At 60.9% G+C, this 15,990-nt stretch overlaps 1 protein-coding gene across 4 annotated transcripts in view; it reads right to left on the minus strand.

The window, feature by feature from the left end:
- WNT7B (Wnt family member 7B) overlaps positions 1–15,990 on the minus strand; it is a 54,534-nt gene that overhangs the window by 22,196 nt on the left and 16,348 nt on the right. For 2 of the 4 annotated variants that reach the window (XM_086404293.1, XM_086404297.1), the window contains exon 2: positions 4,586–4,808. In XM_086404293.1, the coding sequence (XP_086260419.1) occupies positions 4,586–4,808 (223 nt within the window). Of the gene's footprint in view, positions 1–4,581; positions 4,809–15,990 lie in introns of all 4 variants that reach the window. The other 2 variants (XM_086404294.1, XM_086404296.1) reach the window with 1 other exon arrangement.

Raw genomic sequence — 15,990 nt, forward strand, 5'->3', positions numbered from 1 at the left:
CTCTGATAGTCACTGGGTCTCCATGAACGCTCACCCCATCAAGGAAGCCCTCAATAGGACTCCTGGCTCCATCATGGCGCTTGTCAGAAACACCCTGCCTTGGTCAGGGGCCCTGGGGGCCCTGAGTCGCTAACACGTGTCCCTGGAATGCGAGGTTCACTCCAGAGACTCTCACGTTCCTCCCCATCCTTACCCCACCCCGCACCCCCACAAGCCCAATTCCAGGTAATGGAAGAGACGGGTTGAAGGGGCCAGGGTGGCCCAGCCTCGCTCTCTCGATGAGGAAATTAGCCTGAGTGGGCTCAGGGTCCAAGGCTGGAGGCTGCCAGGCACGAGGGGAGACCACGTTGGTGGAGGGTGGGCAAGGGTGGGCCTCAGCTCCCCGAAGGAAAGTCCCAGCACACAGAGACTGGCACCCAGAGGGCCCCAGGTCAAAGCTGGTGCAGGGTCATCATAAGAAACGCGAATTTCACCTGAAGTAGTAAGCCCCCCGTCCCGGGAAGCATACAAGCAACAGCACCAGGAGCTGGAGAAGGAGCTAGAACTTGGACAAGGCTGAACAGTGCCTTTAAAGGGTTTCCCTGCAGCTCTCAAGGTCTGGGCATGGCCCAAGGTCACAGGCAGGACCTGAAGGGGGCCTGTCCCACCCGCCCAGGCCATCCCCCCTCACAAGGCCAGTCATTAATTGGCACCGCTCGAGTGCCTGCCTGCCCACCCAGAGCCGGGCTCCGATCCCGTGCCCGGGGCACCCGCGTGCTTCTGACACGGGCTGGCCTCACTTCCTGCTCGTGACTCCTAGCAGCTGAGCCCTGGCAGGAGCAGGGTGCCAGCTCGGACCGCCACTGCAGCACCCAGCGGGACTCTGATGGCCCAGGGCTCAGCCTGGCTTGGCCTGCAGCCAGGCCCCCCCTGGTTGAGAGCTGGGCCTTCCTTAGAGGTCAGCAAGGGCCGGGGAGGGCGCCAGGCCCCGGGCGGGAGCCAGTCTGGTGGGAGGAATCCCGGCCACTGCGGGCAGAGTGCAGGGGGGCCTCGGGACAGGGGCTGAGCGACCCTGGGAGGGTGAAGCTCCTGGACGTGACTTCGGCCTGGCTGTGGACAAGGAAGAGCCAGGGATGGGTGGACAAAGGCGCTCCCTGGCCAGTGGGGTAATCAGACGTGAGCAAGCAAAGCGGAGGCGGAGGGCCTCCCAGGGTGAGAAGTGGCGGGAACAAAGTCCCAGAGGAGGGAAGGGGACTGGCCCGCTCGGGGAGGGAAAGGCAGGAGGCAATGGCTGGAGCTTGGCTCTCAGAAGGGATGGAGGGAGGCAGGGGTAAGGGAGGCAGGCGCTACTCAGACTCCACGCTAAGAAGCTACCTCCATCCTGGGCAGTAGGGAGCTACTTCAGGTTTTGGAGGAAGGGAGTGAGTGACAAGGCTGGGGTAAGTAGGAGGCAGAGGGAGGAATTGACAGCTGTCAGTGGAGAGGCAGACCCGGGGTCGGCGTGGAGGGAGGGGTAGAGACAGTTACTGCCAAGATGATGGGGCTGTCAGGCCAGCAGGGGGCTGAGGATGGAGCTTTCAGGGGCAGGACGCTGAGTGTTCAGCCGGAGGTGCCCATGCTCAGCCTCGCGGTCCACGGCCCGGGGGAGGGGACATGCTGGTCTTGACCCTGGGGGAGAGCTGCCTGGGGCAGGGCTGCTGCTGCCGCCAAGTCGCTTCAGTCGTGTCCGACTCTGTGCGACCCCATGGACTGCAGCCTACCAGGCTTCTCTGTCCATGGGATTCTCCAGGCAAGAACACTGGAGTGGGTTGCCATTTCTAGGACGGAGCAACCGGAGAGCCAAGAGGAAGCCCGTGGAAGCTGAGGCCAGCCAAGGAAGAGGGTCGGTCGGCCACACGAAGGTAATGAATGGCCTGGCAGAGGGTGCCAGGGGGCATCCCAGGTGGCACAGTGGTAAGGAATCTGCCTGCCAAGGCAGGAGGCAGAGGAGAGGCAGGTTCGATGCCTGGGTCTGGAAGATCCCCTGGAGGAGGGCATGGCAACCCACTCCTGGATTCTTGCCTGGAGAATCCCCATGGATGGAGGAGCCTGGCGGGCTATTGCCAAACGTCAGACATGACTGAGTGGCTGAGCATGCACAGGGATGACAGGAGTAGGGGAAAATGAGGGACACGGATGGTGGGTGGACATCTCTGCCTAACGTCTGCCTCTGAACTGCTCCTGAGAGCGAAACGGGTGAAGCAGAGCCGGAGAGGCCTGATCCCAGAGGAGCTCAAGGCATGAAGAAGGTCACAGGCAGGGCCGCCCGCCCCCCCACCACATCGACCGGTCCTTGGTGGTAGGCGCCTCTCCCCGTGGGCAGAGGGCTGGTCTCCAAGAAGGAACAGCTGGGACCTGTTAGCCAAGAGCCTTGGAAGCACCAGGGGATGCTTTCAGGAAAAGTGATCTGGGTTCCCTGTTGGTGGGGTGGGCCAGTCCCTGGCGGGAGTTGGGGGGCAACACCACTCCTCGGCTTTGCAGGGTGCATCGGAGGCCGGCGTTTCCTGGGTACTCTTGGTGAACCTCCCTGCCTGGGGCGTGACCCTGAGGAGAGGTGCAGAGTGGCCAGCTCCCTCTTGCCGCCTGTGTCTCAAGGTCCTAAATGCAGGGCAAGCTCCTACCTGTCTTCAGGCTGTGGACCACGCCCACCGAGGTCCCCTGTGCCCAGGGAGGCAGGCAGGGCTGTCAGAAGGGGGCGATCTGAACCCAGCTCCCCCGATGGGCCACGGACCACCGCACACCTCCCTTGGCCTCCGTGTTCTGGGAGCCCAGGGTCTCGGGGCAGGGGGTGCCAGGCAGCTGAGTGGGCACCTGGCATGAAGTGAGCACCAGGGCCCACGCCTGGTGCCCACGCCCTCCCAACCGCGGCGGGTGTGGAGGCAGCCCCGCCCTCTCCCCCGGCGCCTGGAGAGGGGAAGCCGCTCTTGGGTGGTGGGCCCTCAGGAGGGGGCGGTCTCACCCTCCTGGCGCTGCCAGGTGCCACCCACAGGCTGCTCACCGCAAAGGGGCCCCTGGGGCTTTCCCCTGCGCCTCCCCCAGCCCCACGAGCTCAGCGCTGGCCTGGGTCCCGGCGTCTGGGGCTCCGCTCGGCAGGCAGGCCCAGGCTCCTTGGGAGGGACCTGCGGTGCACACATGTTTGGAGGCCCTCCTTGTGCCTGCAGCGGGGGCCTGGGGTCACAGCGCTTCGTGCCAGGCACTGTGCCCCGTCCTCACTCCCCGCCCTCTGACACTCCTGGAGGGGGCAGGCCGGCTCGCCACCCCGACCCTCACCCGTGCAGCAGCTGATTATTAAGCACCTGCACCTACCCAGGCGGCGCTAGTGGGAAAGAACCCACCTGCTGATGCAGGAGACGCAAGAGATGCGGGAGACTTTATAGGTGTGATCCCCGGGTCGGGAAGATCCCCTGAAGAAGGGATAGGCTACCCACCCCAGGATTCATGGGCTTCCCTGGTGGCTCAGATGGTAAAGAATCTGCCTGCAGTGTGGGAGACCTGGGTTCGATCCCTGGGTGGGGAAGATCCCCTGGAGGAGGGCATGGCAACCCACTCCAGTACTCTTGCCTGGAGAATCCTCATGGACAGAGGAGTCTGGAGGGCTACAGTCCACAGGTGCTCAAAGAGTCGGACATGACTGAGGTGACTTAGCCCGCCCACAGGCAGGTCCTGGGAGAGGCCCTGGGAGGGGGGCCCAGACAGATGAGGAAACTGAGGCTCGAAGCCCCGAGCGCCAGGCCAAAGGTCACACAGCAGCTCCAAATCAGGTCAGACTCCGCAAGCCGCATGCGCTTCTCCCTTTAGTCCTCCGTCTCCTTCCCCGGAGAGCAGGCTCGAGGGAGCCTGCCCCTGGCCCATGCGGGGAGCCCAATGCTTGGACACGCAAACACAGTGGGGCTCGGCCCCCTGAAACCCTGCCTGGCTGCTGCGGTGGCCTTCACTGCCGGTGTCCCCAGAGGCCCACTCCTTCCCCCGACTGCCCTGCACACCCACCCACCCTGCCGTCCCTCAGCCCGATGCCTCCCTGCCCCGTGTATCCACTGCGGTGTCCTGTACCCTCTGCTCGTGCTGACCCCTGCCTACAACCCCTTCCGCTCTCAGAATCACAGCGGCATTTACACAGCACATCTTGGGGGCCTTTCCCATCAAGCCCCCGGCTCACTCCCTGTAGGAGCTGCTACCCTTAGCTCATTTCCAGACACAGACGCAGAGACAAAGTGGGGAGACAGAGCCTCACGCCCAGGACTGACCAGCAGCCACCGATCTGCAGGGTGGGCCTCTAACCGCCGCCCCACATCACCCCGTGGCCAGCCTGCTGTGCACGTCCGCCCCGGGACACCGCAGAGCATCCATTCACAGGGGCTGGCTTCCATCGACACCTGCCTCATCCCAGAGCCCTGGAGGGCCGGGCAGGCACAGAGCAGCACTGGGACGGCAGAGGAACCAGCCAGCGGGTGCAGAAAAGCGAGCGGGCGCGGCCGGCCTGGCCTCCCAAGGGCGAGGGTGTGCCTGGCCCCTGGCACCCACAGCCCAGACGGCAGGTTCCCACGGGCCCGGAGGCGCCCTTACCTACTCGGAGCTCTTGCCCGAAGACGGTCTTCTCGCCGAGGGCGGAGCAGTTCCAGCGTCCGAAGCGGAACTGGTACTGGCACTCGTTGATGCCCATCTGCGCCCCCTCCCCAATCACGATGATGGCATCGGGCCGGCTCTGACAGATGGCGCGCTGCCGCGGGGCCAGGCCAGGAATCTTGTTGCAGATGATGTTGGCTCCCAGGGCCACGACGGATGACAGGGCTCTGCGGAGGGGAGAGGACCGAGGAGGTGAGCCGCCCGCCGTGCCCGCCCCACCCAGCCCCTCGGGCCACGAACGCGTTCCCTCGCCACACTGCCTGCTGGGGAACGAAGCGCAGACCCCTGCCCTCAAGGGACCACGTCCCACTGACCCCCACGCAGGACTCTGTTTTGAAAAGACATGCACACACCTCCTGAGTCCCCTCAGCCTCAAATTCACAAGAATGGGATTGGAAGGACCAGAGTCACAAGTCTGACGAACCGACAGTCCTCCAAACACAGGAACCACGCCTCTCTCAATCTCGGGATCAGACACACAGACTCTGCAGGCACTTGACGGCCATGAACTTGGGATCGTCCGCAGCTGCCCCCAAGCAGCAAACCCCAACTTCCCCATCACCTGGAGACCCCAACTCCCCTCTCCTCCAGGGGCCCGAAGCCAGGCAGGCTGCTAAGGGGGCCGCCCAGGCCAGGGGCCAAGCCCACCAGGTCCTGACTCCAGCTGCAGCCCACGTGTAGCCTGCCCCTCTGAGCCTCAGTTTTCACACCCTCGATGTGGGGTATAAAGCACCTATTCCCAACACACAAGCTCAGACCAGAGAAGCATGGGGGAGAAAGGCTGCACACATGGGGGTGACCGTCGTTATTTTATTCTTGTTTCTGGAAGTTGGGGTGCATGCGGAGAAGACAGGACCTGGCATGAACTGAGCCATGTGCCAGACTCAGCAGGCGCTTTACTGCGGTAAGTCATCCTCAGAGCGACGCTTCCTGAAAATGCTCAGAGTTAATCCCCCAGCACCCTGCAGGAACCCCGGGCATTTTCTGGGCTCTTTCTCTCTTTGCTTGGGTGTCATCAGCCTGACTGTCTGTTTAAGGAGGTGGAATTCACATGGCAGGAACTCTACCAGTTTACAGTCCTGTGGCATCCAGCGTATCCCCAGCGTTCATCAACCACCACTGCTGCCAAGTCCCAGGGCATCGTCACCACCCCAGAAAGCACCCCTACCCCTCGGCAGTCACCTCCGAGCCCCCTGGCAGCCAAGACTATGCTTTCTGCGCCTGTGGACATTTCATACAGACGGAATCAAACAGCACATGCCCTTTTGTGTCTGGGTTTTCTCACTTAGTATAACCTGCTCAAGGCTCGTCCTCGTTGCATCAGGAACTTATTTTTTCATGGTTAAATAACATTCCACCGTTTGGCGAGATCCCGTGCTGTTTATCTGCTTGGCACTGACGGATGTTGGGTTTGCTTCCAGCTTTTGGCTCCTAGGAATAACCCTGCTCTGGACACACACGCGCAGGTTCAGTCTGAATCCTCACTTTCCGTTCTCCGGGGCAGGTGCCCAGGAGCGGAATTGCTGGGTCGCTGGGTCATCTGTCCTGCTCTTTGAAGAACCCTCTGACTGCTTCCCACAGAAGCTGCACCTGCTGCTTGGCTTTAAGCACCCAGGGAAGGGACAGCGAGCTGGAAAGAGGGGAGCTGGTTTTCACAGGCCCACGGCAACAGCTGGTTTTAAGATGGACTCTGACTTCCAAACAGCAGGCCAGAGGGCAAGAGGCGGGAGTGGGGAGGCCACGAGGGGCTCCCCGAAGCCACTGCCCAGGCCCTGGTCTCCTAGCATGGTGAGCTCGCTCCTCCTGCCCAGGGCCTGCCAGCCCCTTTCTGGACAGGAGCGAGTCAGTGTTTTTCCAGGGCAGCTGGGCACCCACAGCCAGCTGGGAAAGTCCCCATGTGGCCTGAGCCCATAGCACGTGCTGCGCCCAGGACACTCCGGTGACACTCAATCCCCATGGCCCGCCCGCCCCACCCGCTAATCTGGCCAGGACCCCCCTGGGTCTCCCACGGGCACAATGGGCAGAAATGCCCGGGGCTGGCTTGGAGGAAGAGCATCTGGGCAGGCGGGGCTGGGAGCGGGCTGGAATCTGGGGAATTCAGCCCAAAGTAACCGTAGACGCTCAGAAAACCGAGCCGGGGAAACGAGATGGATGGGAACTCTGCCGGGTACTGGCCTCCAGGCCTCAGGTTGGAGCCTGGACGTGGAAAGCACATTCCCTGTCCTCGGATTCTTCCAGCAGGTTCTGGGCCATCAAGGGTGAGAACCCCTGTGCCTAGGGGCAGGGCTTCAGACAAATGGGGTCTAACAGGACGGACCTGGGGGCAGAAAGAAGCCACGCAGCTCCGGCCCCCTCCTCCGGACTGGCCACCCCGGCACCCTCTCCCCTCATCCCTCAACCCCCACCCCCAAATCATGCCCCTCAGAGCCCACAGCCCCCGAGGCTCCTTGCCCAGAGCCAGAGGCCTCCTGGGATCTGCCCGCTAGCGACCCCGCCACTTCTGCTGGTGCTGGTCCCTCTGCCTGGGACGCTGGCCTCCCTCCCTTTTTCCTGTTCTGCAAGTTCTTCCTCCCTCCCAGGCCCCCGGGCAAGCCCCTCTGTGCTCAAACCCCTCCGCCCGTTCAGTTCAGTTCAGTTCAGTTGCTCAGTCGTGTCCGACTCTTTGAGATCCCATGGATTGCAGCACGCCAGGCCTCCCTGTCCATCACCAACTCCTGGAATTCACTCAGACTCATGACCATCTCATCGGTGATGGCATCCAGCCATCTCATCCTCTGTCGTCCCCTTCTCCTCCTGCCCCCAATCCCTCCCAGCATCAGGGTCTTTTCCAATCAGTCGGTTCTTCGCATCAGGTGGCCAAAGTACTTCCGCTTCAGCATCACGTGGGGCCGTTACCAAGGACAAGTATGGGGGACACTGGTCTCGTGGACACAGACCCCCACCCCGGCCCCACAGTCGTTATTTCCACACCTGGCCTGTCTCCACCCAAGACCGCAAACGTGTCCAGGGCAGTGCAGATGTGAGCTGACCCGGGGGCCTCAGGGCTGCCCCCGGGGCCTCGGGGCTGCCCCCGTGGAGTCGACATAAGTGTGCAGTGGGTGAATGAATGGACAAATGAGGAAATACTCAGGGACTGGGACCTCCCTGGTGGTCCAGTGGTTGAGAATCTGCCTGCCAGTGCAGAGACACCGGTTCAATCCCTTGTCCAGGAATATCCCACATCCCACGGGGCAGCTAAGCCTGTGAGCTACAAGAGAAGCCGCCGAAATGAGAAGCCCACGCACTGCAACTAGACAGTCACCTCTGCTCGCTGCAACTAGAGGAAGCCTGCACACAGCAACGAAGGCCCAGGGCAGCAAAAATAAAAAAATAATAGTAATAAAAATACTCAAGGATTGTGTCTAAAAGAGCACCTGCAGCTCAGTAACAAGAAGCCGGCTCAATTTGAAAATGGACGAAGAACTCAGACATTTCTCCCAAGAAAGACAAATGGCCCCCGAGCCCGTGGAAAGATTCTAAACATCGCTCATCACCAGGGAGATGCAAATCAGAATCACAGTGAAGAGACACCTCCTGCCCGCCAGGACGGCTGTGATCAGACAACAGAAAACAGCAGGCGTGGGCAAGGATGTGGTGAAACAGGGACCCACTGCATCGCTGGTGGGTGGGGCAGCAGTTGGGATGGTCCTCGAAAAGTTAAATATAGAATGACCACAGGACCCAGCAATTCCACCCCTAGGTGTGTATCCAAAAGAATGAAGCCAGGTGTTCAAACAAAAACCTGTTCACAAATGCTCGCAGCAGCACAGTCACAATAGCCGAAAGGAGGAAGCAGCTGAGAGGCCCATCAGTGGATGAATGGACAAACAGGACGTGGTCTCTCCCGACAATGGAATATTATTTGGCCATAAAAAGGAATGGGGTTCAGATACACACTCCATGGATGAACCTCCAAAACATCATGCTCAGTGAAAGAGGCCAGACACAAAAGGCCACGTGTTGTAGGATCCCTTCGATAAGCAACGTCGACCAAAGGCAAACCCGTGGAGACGGAAACAGCTGGGGGACGGGCAGCGGGGAGGCCCCGCTTCATAGCTGTGACGGGGAAGTTACGGACTCGACAGAGGTGGCGGCTACACAGCACGGTGAATGCACAGGCGCCACGGAACTGTATGCTCTACCCGTGGAAGTGGACACTTCAGGTTAAACACAATTTTAAACATTGCTACCTGTAGTGCTACAGGACTTGCACACCCCGGCCGTGGGTGAGATGTGTGGAAGGGGCTGAGAGGGGCCTCGGCCGGCTGACTCCCTGCCTGTAGCCGCTTGTCTGCCTCCCCCGGGGGGGTGGTGGTGACGGGGGATGGGGATGGGGGCCCCAGCCGTCCCCCAGATGCCAGCGTGTGCCTTAGTGGTGAGACAAGGGCTTCCCAGGTGTCTCAGTGACAAAGAACCCGCCTCCCAGTGCGGGAGACCCAGGTTCGATCCCTGGGTCGGGAAGATCCCCTGGAGGAGGAAATGGCAACCCACTCCAGTATTCCTGCCTGGAGAATCCCACGGACAGAGGAGCCTGGCGGGCTACCGTCCATGGGGTCACAAAGAGTCGGACATGACTGAGCAACAACAACAAGGGCTTCCGAGAAGAGAGCTGCATTGCACCCCAGAAGCATAAGAAATCAGATACGATTGATAATTCAGAAATGATTTCAGAACTGTGTCCTTTAGAACACGGGGACTTTTTTCCCCCTAAAGATATTCGATATTCCCATTCTGAGCACCCACCATGGACCACACAGGCCTCTGCAGAGTTTCAACCCTCTCTTGGAGGGATGAGCCTTGTCATCCCGATGTGACAGGTGTGCAGAATGGAGCTCAGAGAGACTGGGGGACCTGCCCAAGGTCCCCCCCCCCGCCAGGCCTCTGCTTCCAGAGCTCAGCACAGTGTGGCCCAGAGCACAGCTCAATCACTCAGTCGTGTCCGAGTCTTTGTGACCCCATGGACGTAGCCCACTAGGCTCCTCTGTCCATGGAATTTTCCAGGCAAGAATACTGGAGTAGGTTGCCATTTCCTGCTCCAGGGGATCTTCCCCACCCAGGAACTGAACCTGGGTCTTCCGCATTGCAGGCAGATTCTTTACCACTTGAACCACTGCGGAAGCCAACGCACAAAGCAGAGCACATAGCAGGAGCAGAATATAGAAGATGCCTGGGTGGGAAACTGCGCCCACTTTTCATTCTCACAACACAGCCTCCATCCTTCCCGCATTTAAAATCCTCCAGGGGGACTTCCCTGACGGTCCAGTGGTTGACTCTGCACTTCCACTGCAGGGGCCTCGCATTCAATTCCCGGTCAGGGTACCAAGACCCCTCATGGCACACGGTGTGGCCATACGTAAATAAGCAGATAAATGAAATGAATCCTCCAGGTCACTTGTTAGTTCATCGAGGTTTCTGGACAGCTTCCGTGGCTGGCCTTCAAGGTCTGGAAACTAGTCCATCCCCCTCCCGCAACTGACCTCCTTGAGCAGGCCTGGCCCCCCAGACCCCAGGACTGTTCCTTCTGCCTGGAAGAGCAGGGAAGCTGCAGATGTGAGAGACCAGGGAGTTAGGAAACCAAACCATCTGCGTGGGAAAGGGGAAGAGATACATGATCACAAAATAGCTGGTGCCCTGCAGGAGACAGGAGGGCGGACGCAGGCGGCATGCTGGGGTAACTGGCAGTTTGGGGGGTGCTGGACAGGCTAAGGGGACTCTTAGCAAGCGAGATGCCCCACCGGGGGCGGGGTGGCTCTCACCCTCCGAGAGGCTGCCCGCCCAGGTGCCCCGGGAGAGACTGGCAGGGCAGCTCTGTGGGGCCCTGAGCACAGAGAAGCAGGGCGGGGCGCTTGTGTTTCAGTCGCTGACTTTTCCCATGGAAAATTTTGCTCCGGGCTCATCCCCTCCGCTATCCGGGGACCTCGGGACACAGGCAAATGCCAGAGGGAGTGGGCAAAGCTGAAAATCCAGAACTTTGCTCACCCCAGCCGGGGTCAGTCCCACGGGTTGGTGGGGGGGAGTTTGGAGGAGGAAGGTTCAGGCCCTGCAGACAGGAAGCCCTCGCCTCTTCACTGGGGGCTGTGTACAGGGCTATCCGGTCTCAGACCAGAGGGTGCTTAGACCAGCACTGGCGCAGGAGGCGGCTGCCCCTGAACAACTATTAGATCTTTCAGCTGCCAGAGCGGTCCAAGTGGGTGGGACCACCTGTAGGATGAGGGGCTCCAGTGGGGGTGGGGGAAGGCGTGCTGCCACGTGACTGAAGAGCAGAGAAATGGCCAGGGGCGGGCGGGCTTTTGCAGTGCCCTTAGCCAGGCTGCCCGCCTGGCCATGCTGTGAGGAGGGGCTAGGAATGCGAGTGCCCGTGCTGGCCAGCTTTGCTGGAGCCCTGGCTCTGCCTTCCCCCGGCTCTGAGACCTCAGGCAAGTTTCTTAACCATCCCTGGGCCTCAGTTTCCACATCTGTAAAGGAGGAGTAATAATTGCATTGGTACATCACAGAACTGCCTGGAGGGGTGCATGAGTCGCAGAACATGGCGCTTTGTAGCTGGCCTGTGGGGAGAGGTCATCAGCGTTAGCCATTAGTAACCAACGCTCACAGCCTGAGACTGCACCCGTCACTGAGCCTCTTCAGTGAGCCCCCAGGGTCCAGCCTCCTTGTGGGGACCAGGGAGAGACCAGCTGTGTCTCTCAGAGGACCAAAGCTTAAACCAGCAGTTCTGCAGCCAATGGGTGCCACACTGGCCACCGCACCCACCCACCAAGGGGTTCATTCCTGGACCAGCTCCCCCGTCTCCCCAGCAATCCCACTGTGGGGTCTATACACCCAAGAAAACCAAGCACTTATGTCTGCCAAAGGACATGCATGCAGGTCTCCAGCTCAAACTGAGAACAACCACCCACTATCACCGGGAGAATGACAGGCAAATTATGGCATATTCACCCCGCGGGAGAGACCATTTACACGGGTGACTCTCAGACGCCATGCTGTGTGAAAGAGGGGCAACGCAAATGCTGCTACACAGGAGAAGCTGCAGGCCGGGTAAGACTCAGCATCGAGCCGGGAGCCAGGAGAGCTGCCCTTGGTGGGAGGTGCTGACTGGGGGAAGGGGTGCACAGGGGAGCCTCCTGGGGGCTAGAATGCGCTCTGTCCCGAGCTGGGCAGTGGTTACACGGTTGCCCGTGTATGTAGACATGCATCACACCGTCCATCTGAGATTTCTGCGTTTTATGTAAGTTATACCTCAATAAAAAAAGTAAGCTGTTGCAGTACAGCAAGTCCCCGACGTACAGACCTTCAAGTTGTGAACTTGCAAAGATGTAAACGTTCCTGCCAGCCCCTGGATGCCAACCGGTGTGCTGTGCTACTTACTTATCAAGGCACTGTGCAAGTGTCAGCCGCTCAGTCGTGTCTGACCCTCGGCGACCCCACAGACTGTAGCCCACCAGGCCCCTCTGTACTATGAGTAAAACCGTCTTTATTTTTAGTGTTTGTTTTTTATGTTTGTATGGCTTATGTGGAAAGTATCATAAACCTATTACGGTATAGTACTATATAGCCGATTGTGTTAGCTGGGTACCTGGGCCAACTTTGTGGACTTACGAACACACTCTCAGAACGAAACTCCTTCATATGTAGCAGTCTTACTGTGCAAGACTTTACTGGGGTGGCAGAACAAGGCAAGAATGAAAAATCAAGTTTTCTTACAAAAACTAAACTAAAAAAAAAAACACCCTTAAGAAATAAAATGTGAATATTAGAGGACATCCCTGGTGGTCCAGTGGTTAAGAATCTGCTTTGCAATGCAGGGGCACAGGTTCGATCCCCAGTCAGGGAGCTGAGATCCCACGCGCTGCAGAGCAACTAGGCACTCGGGCCACAGCTAAAGGGTCTGTTTCACAGTGAAAGACCCTGCGCGGACCAAATAAAGAGATAAAGTACTTGTAAAAACGTGAACCTTACAGATGACTCCTGTGTGCTTGAAGGCCGCTCACCCCTCCTGCAGCACAGGCTTGTGGGGGCAGCTGTGAACTGGCCCCTCTGCAGGCGGAGCTGGGCTGGGCCACAACACAGCCCAAATCCAGGCTCAGAGGCTCTGCTTAGGGCCCTCCCCTGCCTGCCCACCACCCTCTGCCTCTGCCTAGACTCTGTCCACTGATGTGGCCAGCCTGTGGCCACGGGGTTCTGGTCCTCTGGGAACCCTGAACAGGGAGGCAGGCTCCGCCAGCAGCTCCAGGGGCAATAAGAAAGGTGGGCACAGGGACCCCGAGGACTGTGGGGTGGAGGGAGCCCTACGTGGTTGGGGGGTACTGCACTAGGCAGGGCCTGTTGCTCTTGGCCTGCGCCTGGCCAGCATCCGGGGCCAGAGGCAGAGCTGCCCACCTGCTAGCTGTCCTCCGCCCAGAGGAGCCGGGCCGGGCCCTGAGGGGCAGCCTCCTCCCAGCGCTGCCGCACTAAGACCCCTGTCGAGGCCAAGCCCCTCTTCCGCCATGGCCCAGCCTCAGGGCTCTTGGGGCGTCCTTGCAAAACAACCTCAGGGGTGCTGCGGACCCAAGAGGGGTCGACTAGGGGGAGCCAGAGTCTCCCCAGTGCTCAGGACTAGAACCATCCTGTCCTCCCTGTCCCTGTGTAGGACGCTCCTGCTGCGTTCAGGAGCCAAAACCCTCCAAACCCACCCCAGCGGCTAGTAGTCTAGCCTAAATCCTTCATGCTGCTGGACTCAAGGTGGCATGAGCGCCTGCTGTGTGCTGGACTCGGCTCAGAGTCCCCTGAGTAGTGGGGAGGCGAATGTTGTAACAATAATAGTAATAGCGGTTGTTGTTATTCCTCAGAATAAACACTGAAAGCTCCAGAAGGTCCAACCACCTGCCCAGGAGCTCAGGGAGGGAGGGAGGGAGGGAGCCTGGTCCCAGGGGGTCAGTACCTCATCGTCTCATCCTTGACCCTCAAAGACAGTTGGAGGGTCACCTGTCCACCTGGAGAACCATCCTCCCCCATCGGTCCCCAGGGGCCACATTGGGGGGCTTCCCCGGGGGGCTGCTGAAGGAGGCCCCCAAACTCTTGCCAGGTTGGGAGCAGGGCCCGAGTCCCCGGCCCTCCCCACGCCAGCAGCCCCCCGCCGCACCTGCTGACCCACTCCCCACAGCGCGCTCTGCCCCGCCCACCAGGCCCCATCCAGCCTGAGTGGTCCCCATGGATGCTGGATGGACCTGCGAGTGAGCAGGACGTGTGGGAATATGCGCTGGGGACTCCCAGGGACAGGGACCCCACCCCCGCACAGAGAGCAGGACGCTGCCACTGACATACCCTCGGCAGGCCGGGGGCCCCAGGCGCGCCCCATCTTCTCTGCCACCCTTCCAGGTCCACAGAAAGCGGCTTGTGACAGTGACGGGCGAGGAAGTCTGACGTGCTGCCGTCCACGGGGTCGCAGAGTCAGACACGACTGACTGAGCGACTGAACGAGAGCCTCGCCACTTCACACGCTGAGTGAACGCCTGCCTCCACGTGAGGCCTAGCACCGCGAGCCCCCGGACGGGGCAGGGTGCTGTGATTCCCGGGGGAGGCCACCCCAAAGTGCCCTCCCCTGGGCCCTGGTCCACTGGCATCCCTGTCTTCCTGCTGAAAAAGCCAGACAGAGATGGTGTCACTGCCAGCCCGGCCCACGTGACGGAACAGCCTCTCAGGCCCAGAGGAAGCCTCAAGCCATCTGATCCGTCCATGGGGCCTTAAGGCGACGGCCATGGAGGCGGCCGCTGGGCCAGGCACCTCCACCTCGGCATGCTGCTTCGCCTACAAATTCCCTGACGACCAACCCCGCGAACCACAGCCCGGGACAAAGATGCCTCCGCAGAGGGCAAACGCCCGCTGCGGCAGGGACCCCAGGCTCCCCCGTCACAGGACAGACTCCCGGCCCTGATGCAGCCCTCCTCCCCACCCCAGGGCTGGGGGTTCAGCCTGCCCTGAACCCACCAAAGGATCTTGGGAATGCCCCTGAGCCCAGGACTGGGGCAGCACTCCATGGGGGGCTGGGAGCCAAGGACTTTCCGGAACCCAGACCTCATGACTGAGCCCAGCTGGGCCTCCACATCCCAGACCCCTCCCAGAGCCACCGGAGCCAGGAGCTACCGCGGGGGCGGGGGGGGGGGGTGTTAGGGGGGTGGGCGCGGGAGACCTCTGACCCCTCTCGTCCCCCTGGGAAGGAAACTTGTACCCGTCTTGGGGAGCTGAGCACTGAAGAAAGGTTTTTCCCGCAGGACGCCAGCCAGGCGGCCCCTTCTTCCCTCTGGTGATGCCCACCCCAGACCCGGCCTGCCCCTCTGCCCTGCTCCAGCACCGGCTGGGCGTGGCTTCAAGGCCTGAGCCCGGCGCTAGGCTGTTTCTCATTGGCCCTGGGTGCTGTCAATCAAGAGGCTGCCACACCCCTTTAAACTCGGGTCACTAGCCCTGTGTTCTGCCTCTGCACCTTCACCCTCCGGTCCTTCTCCCAGACCTACTGACCTCCCCACCTCAGAGACCCTCCTCCGAGAGGTCTTCCCACCCCCCGCAGCCCCCCAGGAGAGCCAGACTCTTAAGCCTGACCCCTCCGGCTTTTCCTGAGGCCATGTGGGGCAGGGTCTATCCACCACCGCCAGCTGGGGGGGTCCCCAACATTGCCTGGCACCCAGCCAGACCTTGGACATGACCCCCCCCTCCCCACCCCAGCCCTGCCCCCAGCTCCCTGGGAGGCAGGGACAGGCTGGCTGAGCTGAACCAGATCCCGCCTCCCTCCAGGCCCCCAACCCTGGCCTGGCCTGGCCCTGGGGGGGCCCAGCAGCCCAGAGCTCCTCCAGCCCACGTTCCTGGCCCCGGGCGCTTTGTAATTCTTCCTTCTCGGGCATCCTCCGGCAAAATATTTGAAGAATGTTCTAATTATCTGCGATCAGCCAGGGAGGCGAGCCTGGGTCCACTTGTCCAGGAAGTAACTGGGCAAATACCTGGGAGGGAGGCACCTGGCCCCCACGCCCACCCACGGCTGCGTCCCCGCCAGCCTCTGCCTCGGGTGGCCAGGGGTTGGCCCAGAACTTCCCAGCCACAGATGAGCCGGAAGAGGCTCTCAGTTCTGGAGCCCAGGAGGGCCCCGGGGGCAGAGTCGGGGTAAGGGACGCATGGTGGCCTCGGCGCTCCTGCTTGTCAAACGTGGACAAGGATGTCTTCCGGGTCAGGGAGCACTCTGCAGATCATCACAGACCCAGGGCTCGGTACCAGCAGGGTCTCCACAGCCTTCCTTGGTAGGAGGGATCAGGAGGGAATGGAGTAGCAGGCTAGGAGCCTGGTGCA

The sequence above is a fragment of the Bos grunniens genome, chromosome 5 (assembly GCF_055505025.1).
Source record: "Bos grunniens cultivar Pamir isolate PY7600 chromosome 5, Bosgru_T2T1.0, whole genome shotgun sequence".
Lineage (NCBI taxonomy): Eukaryota > Metazoa > Chordata > Mammalia > Artiodactyla > Bovidae > Bos > Bos grunniens.